At 57.5% G+C, this 6,000-nt stretch overlaps 1 protein-coding gene across 2 annotated transcripts; it reads right to left on the bottom strand.

Moving 5' to 3' along the window:
* Positions 1–280: 280 nt before the first annotated feature.
* LOC115855545 (putative SEC14-like protein 6) lies at positions 281–5,826 on the bottom strand. 2 transcript variants are annotated; one of them, XM_070046969.1, is made up of 10 exons: positions 5,788–5,826; positions 4,807–4,866; positions 4,530–4,718; positions 3,925–4,020; positions 2,685–2,745; positions 2,492–2,579; positions 2,045–2,147; positions 1,829–1,968; positions 1,568–1,737; positions 281–420 (listed from the first exon to the last, which is right to left on the bottom strand). In XM_070046969.1, the coding sequence occupies exons 1-10, from the start codon at positions 5,797–5,799 to the stop codon at positions 281–283; spliced, it is 1,059 nt and encodes a 352-aa protein (XP_069903070.1). In that variant the 5' UTR covers positions 5,800–5,826. The 2 variants fall into 2 exon arrangements, with proteins under 2 accessions (XP_069903070.1, XP_030716814.1); XM_030860954.1 differs by having other exon boundaries at positions 388–464; positions 5,788–5,799.
* Between the last annotated feature and the right edge of the window lie 174 nt (positions 5,827–6,000).

Genomic DNA, 6,000 nt, shown 5'->3' with positions numbered 1-6,000 from the left:
GGACACAAGCTTATCCTCAGGGTTCTCATCCTCATTTTCTGCGAACAGGGGATGGGGTGTCCGTCTGAATCCTCAGCGTGGCCTATGCACCAGGGTTCCCCTTCCTGCTCGGCCACAGAGCCAGGTTGGCCCACAAGGAGCTGAGACGGTGATGGCTGAGGTGGGTGGCTCTCTGCAGTCACCTCCAGCACCGCCCTTCCTGGGGGCGGCGGGCAGGGTCAGGGGACAGGGAGGGGTGCTAAGGGGTTGGAGAGCACAGGCACAGGGGCGCCCAGGGTCTTCATTGCAGTGGGGACTGTCTTGTTGCCTCGAGACTCTGAATCTTCTCCTCGGAGGCCTTGTCGGGGAGCAGCACCTCCACAGTGTAGCTGACCTTCCTGGCATGCATCAGGCTGTAGGTGTTGTCAAAGCGCAGGACGTCTGCAAGGACGGAGAAGTAAGCAAGCAAAGCGAGCCTGGCACATCTACACGCCCAGTGCCCTTGGGAGTGGGCCGCCCAGAACTGTGGGTGGGGCTGGAGGGTCTGCCCCAGCCCATCACTCCCGACTATCTCCTTGGCCGATGCTTGTGCCAACCAAAGGAATAATGGTAACCACCAGCAGCGTGCATCAGCCCCGTCTACGGGCACTGCATCGGTGCTCACAGCTCCCTGAATCCTCAAAGCAATCCCACAGAAGGCACTATCACCCCCATTTTATGGATAAGGAAATGGGCTTAGAGGTTGGTTAGACTTATGATTCCAGAGCAAGGGAGGGGAGGGACTGGGATTCCCTTATCCTGATGTTCCAACCCAGAGGGGAGCCCTGCTTTCCCCAGAAGAGAGGGCTGAGTTCCATCAGCCACATTCTCATCATGCCTTTTTTAGAGGCATTTTGTTTGACACCAAGGTCCAACATGAATGCTGGGACGTGGTGACTCATCCAGATTTCTCTGTCTCCACCCTTCTAATTCTCCCTTTGCCACGAAGATGAACTAGATGTGGATGAACTAAAGCATTAGCAGAACTCATTCTCTTCTCCAGGGGAGATCAGCTTTGGGTTTCCCTTCTCCTAGCTCTGTTCCCCACAGAGGTGGGAGGTCAGCAGTGGTCCTGGGCAACGTCGCTTCTGCTAAAGTGGACCAAACTGCATCTGGCCTGGGAGGCCTGGGAATGGGGGAACAAAAACCTGGAAGAGTCATCTCCTCAGGATTCCCAAAGTGGGGTGGTCCACACATGTGGACAGGCTGGGAGCCCTGATGCTGAGCCCATGGCTGTTTTCCAGCTGTCTCTTACTTAGCCTGTTGAGTGCAGTGAGGGGGCTTTCCAGGAGCTGAGTCCGCGGCTGTGAACCGTGCTCTCCACCATGTGTCTCTGCCTTTGTATCCACACCTGGGGGCCACTCATAAGATCCAACACCTGAAACCAATGTCCCTGGTGCCTGTGGGATCTAGGAGCTAGCGCAGACTCCCACACCCTCCCTGAGATCTGGAAATAGGAACAAACAGAGAGGTCAGACTGGCAAGAGACGTCAGATCATTTCTCCGCCATGAGGAGGAAAATGACTCCAGCGAACCCTATAGATCTTACTGACGCCGGCCTGGAGGCAGGTGAGGCTCCCGTCCTCGGGCACCAGGTGGGTGTTGTAGCGCTGGCTGGGCAGAACCTCCATCATCTCCCCGGCCCACTGCCACTCCCCCATCTTGGTCTTCAGGAAAACCCCGAAGCCTATGTCCACCTCGTCCGATGCGAACTGCCACCTATAGGGGACAGGGCCCCACTGACAACCACCTGCCTGGGCTCCGGGCCCCTCCCAACCATGCCCAGGTGTGGAGTGGCCGCCATCCCTACCTGAGCACACAGCCTGGGAACAGGATCTCGTTCTCCACCTGCAGGGAGGAGCCTTGGCCCACGGTCACCTGGTGCTTGTACCGCACCCTCACCTGGTTGCGCAGGTAGTAGCTCCTGGGCACCTCGCCCCCGTAGTTGATCTGTGGGCGAGGGTGGGTGAGAGGGCACTAGACCATGGCTGTCTCCCCTCCCTCCCCATCCTCTGGGCACCTGTACCTTGGTCAGGCACTTGGGGTTGCCATCGGTGTCAGTCATGGTCCCCCCAAACTCCACAGGCAGCTGGTCGGGGCTGGTGAACTTAGGCAGCTCTTGCTTCCAGCTGTCTGTGGGGGCGAAAGTGGGGTTCCATGTGGGATCGGGGAGGCTCGACTGAGGGCAGTTGGGCCAAGCCCAGGGCTGTCCTGTGCCGTATGGCTCCCTCCCCCTATTTCCCACATCCTCCTGGTGCCCCCGGGGACGGACCCCTCCTGGCCCCTCTGCCCTCTGGCAGGTGGACTCATTGGCCTCAACGTTGATGCCATAATGGAGTGGGTCCTCCAGAGCAGTGGGTCTGGAGGAGTGGGTCCCCGAGCCTGGTGCCCTCAGATGCAGGAGCTGTCAGGTCTGCAGAGGGGCAGCCCCCAGCTCAGGCTCTGGGCTGCAGAGGAGGCCAGAGCTGCTCACTCATCTCCAGGAATCACCACCTTCCTGTGCATCTCCTCAGTTATGTACGGCTTGATCAGGTTGAAGGCCACTGGGAACAGCTTGGAAGCTGAGAAAGGCACTGTTTCAGGGTCTCCTGGGGTCTCAGTTCCCTGCCTTGTTGCCTCCACATCCCCTGCCCCCCACTCAGCATATCCCGGGCTGGTTCACTCACCTCTCACAACAATTATATTCCTCAAAATCTCAGGGTAATTTGCCTCGAGTGCTGTGAGAAACTGTGAGGCCAAACTCAGGTCAGTGCACAAGCTACAGGTGCCTAAATGCTGCCCCCTTAAGGCTCCCAAGGCCCCCCAGACACCCAGAACCCACCCAGACAAGAGAAGCCGCTGCTTTCCAGTTTGTTGGGTCCCAGTCACAGACCCTCCTGAAGCCACTAGTGCAAAATTCTTGACAGATTTCAAGGGGGTGACCCCACCTACTGCAGAGTAAGAAAATCCCCCTCAGGACTCTGGAAGGTTCCCCTCCATGTGGTTTAGACAATAGTTCAGCTTCAGAAACAAAAACTTTTAGCATAAGAAAGATTCAAAGTTGTAAGACATACCTTTTTTTTCTTAATTGGGATAGAATTTACATACCATAAAGTTTACCCTTTCAAAGTGTACGATTCAGTAGTTTTCAGTATATTCACAGAGGTGTGCAGCCATCACCGCTGTCTAGTTTCAGAACATTCTCATCACCCCAAAAGGAAGCCCGTACCTGTTAGCAGTCACCACCCCCACCCTTTCCCTCTCCCTGCAGCCCTGGTTAACCACCAGTCTGCTTTCTGTCTCTATGGATTTATCTATTCCGGGTATTTCCTATCAATGGAATCACACCATATGTGGCCTTTTGTGTCTGGCTTCCTCAATTTAGTATGTTTTGATGATTGTTAAACTTTTTTAAAGTTTAGGTTCTCTGCTATTCTGGGTTGAGCAGAAAGAAAAGAAAAGGCAGGCTGGCTGCCCCGGGGGGCCCAGGTCTTGTCAGGGCCTCCCTTCCCTCCTTAGGGCTCTCAGAGCAGACTTGCTTCCAGCCGCCTCCCAGACAAAGCAGCAAATGGGATGGGGGGAGGGGCTCAAGCCAAGGGCAGCGGGTGGGGCCGGTAGGGAGGAGCGGGGAGGGAGTATGAGAGGGAAGGGCATCGACAGGGACCCTGGCAGGCCTGGTGACCATGTCCAGCAGGTCACCTGTTGTTGTGACCTGCTGGACTTGAAATGGTGACATTGGGGTGATGAGTATGATTTAGCACAGCCCCAAGAGATTGTGGGTTTGAAAATATCCCTGCAAACAGCAAGTAAGGAGCTGCAAACCTGTGGGCGGAGCGAGGACCCCCCCATACACACTCCACATCAGCAAGCGAGGGACAGAGGCCCAGGAGGGCGGACACCCTGCCCCCCTTGGTGGGGTTCCCTCACCTCCTGGGCAAACTCCACTCCTGGCTTCCACAGATGCCTCTGGCTCAGCCCCTCGAAATCGAAAACAGCTATGATTTTCTCCACTTTCTTCCCCAGGTGCAAGGGAATGATGGGAAGTGAGACCCCCATGAGGGTCAGTGCCCCCCACACCCCACCAGAGGTGGGGCCGGGCTTGAGCCCAGGGCACTGGCCTGGCTTATCCCGGCTCCGCCTGGCGTGGAGGTTTCACGCCAGGAAGCCAGGTGCAGGAGGATGGGGCCGTCCCAAGGGGCGCCCTTCCCACATCTGTCCATGGGAAGGCAGGTCGCCATGCCTCAGTTTCCTCCTCTGTCCAGTGCGGCTGAAATACCTGTCTTTCTCCATCAAATGAGGCCACAGAGAGCAGCGTGGCCTGGTGCGTGGAGCTGGGCTTTGGGGCAGTGAGCCCCAGTGTGGACCACTTAGCGGGTTACTGGCCTCTGAACCCTGTGTACGCTCAGAGGTGCTGGGAGGAGCCGAGGAGACCAGGGAGGTAGGTTCTGGGTGCCCAGTGCTGGGGGCTGCCTTGGAGGCTGCCAGGCTGTGGCTGCCCCGGGGGCTGGGAGGGCCCCGTGGGACCCTTGCCTCCTTGCTCCGCTGCTCGCACACTCCCTCAGGGACAGCCCACAGCTCTGGGACTTGGCCCTGAGCAGCTCTTGTCTGGAGATGGAGAGGAGGAGGCCCTTGAGGTCCAGGCCTCTGATGATGTGGTACCACATGGGGCTGCCCTCGTTGTTGTGGCCACAGGTGCCGTTGGCGTTGTATAGCCTGACAACCTGGATGCACGAGAGAGAGGGCTGGGGAGGGGGTGTGGGTTTGAGGGAGACCTGGGTTCCGAGGCGGCTGGGGGGCCGGGGATCTCACCTCTGGAGGCTGCCATGCAAGGTTGTTGTGCAGATCCTGTTGCTTCCGGAACTTCACCTGCTACAGAGACACGGGAGGAGCCGAAGACCCCCCCGAGCCAAAGGCCTCTGCAGGGACCCAGGGACACTTGGCCAGGCCCCTCTGCCTGCAACCACTGAGGGCCTGCCAGGGCATCTGGGGCTCCACGGGCACAGAACTGGGGATGTGGACAGGAGTGGGACAGAGGAGACGTGGGTCTGACATGGATGAGGAGGGAAAAAAATCTCAGAAAGGAACGGGTGAAGCCAACAGGTGCAGCTGCCTCTCCCTGCATCCTTCCACCTGCTTGCCACCCTCCATTCCCCACATGGTCTCCCAGGGAGTTCTGGGAGTCAGACTTCACCCCCTAGCTTCCAGTCCTCCTTAGTCAAAAACCTAGACTCCGATGGTGGCCTGCAGCCCCACCCCACTGCCACCACCATGGGCCTGCGCCACCCATGCAGCTGCATCTCTCCCCTTTCTCTCTACAACACAACCTCCTGTGCTCCTGGATTGCTCCAGCTTGCCTCCACCTCAGGGCTTTTGCACGGCTGTGCCCTCAGCCTCCGATCATCACCTGCCTGCCTCCTTTCAGGCATTCGTGACACAGCCAAAATGTCACCCTTCAGCAAGGAAGACCTCCCTGACCTCCCTCACTTCCTTCCATCCCACTGTCTTTGTTAAACTTTCCACTCTCAGGAAGCGTCTTGTTTACTTATTTATCTGGTTTCTTTTCTCTCTCTTTCTACCACTGCACTCTCCCCAGTGCCAGCACCAGCTAGACTCACCTTTGGGGCTCAATAAACAGTCATTGCATGAAAGAAAGAAAGAAAAAGAAAGGAAGGAAGGAAGGGAGGGAGGGAGAGAGGGAGGGAGCGAGGAAGGAGGGAAGACAGGAAGAAAGGAAGATCTCAGAAGACTTGGGGTAGGAAACAGGGCCGGTCAGGGAGGCGTTGCCCTCACCTTCCGCAGCATGTCATCGGATTTCTCCAGGTCAAAGCTCCGAGCTGCAACAAGGGGACAGGGTGTTGTTGTAGAATCCTGGGGGCCTGTTCCAGGTGTCTGAAGAAAGAGGCCCCACTCCACCCTCCCACCCGCTTTGCTCAGAGTGTTCCTTTCCTGACATGGGGAACCACAGTGTGGCTTGGGTAAGAGCTGAGGTACCCAGAGCCCCAG

The sequence above is a fragment of the Globicephala melas genome, chromosome 13, assembly GCF_963455315.2.
Source record: "Globicephala melas chromosome 13, mGloMel1.2, whole genome shotgun sequence".
NCBI classification, from domain to species: domain Eukaryota; kingdom Metazoa; phylum Chordata; class Mammalia; order Artiodactyla; family Delphinidae; genus Globicephala; species Globicephala melas.
The sequence above is the reverse complement of the archived record's forward strand: the minus strand, read 5'-3'. Positions and strand labels throughout refer to the sequence as shown.

Bases quoted from the DNA above. Each gene is read 5' to 3' on its own strand.
- LOC115855545 (XM_070046969.1), bottom strand. The intron at 2,746-3,924 runs GTGAGGGAACCC...TTGGCCTCACAG, and splicing joins GAGTGGAGTTTGCCCAGGAG to TTTCTCACAGCACTCGAGGC. The intron at 1,738-1,828 runs GTAGGGATGGCG...TGTCCCCTATAG, and splicing joins TTCCCAGGCTGTGTGCTCAG to GTGGCAGTTCGCATCGGACG.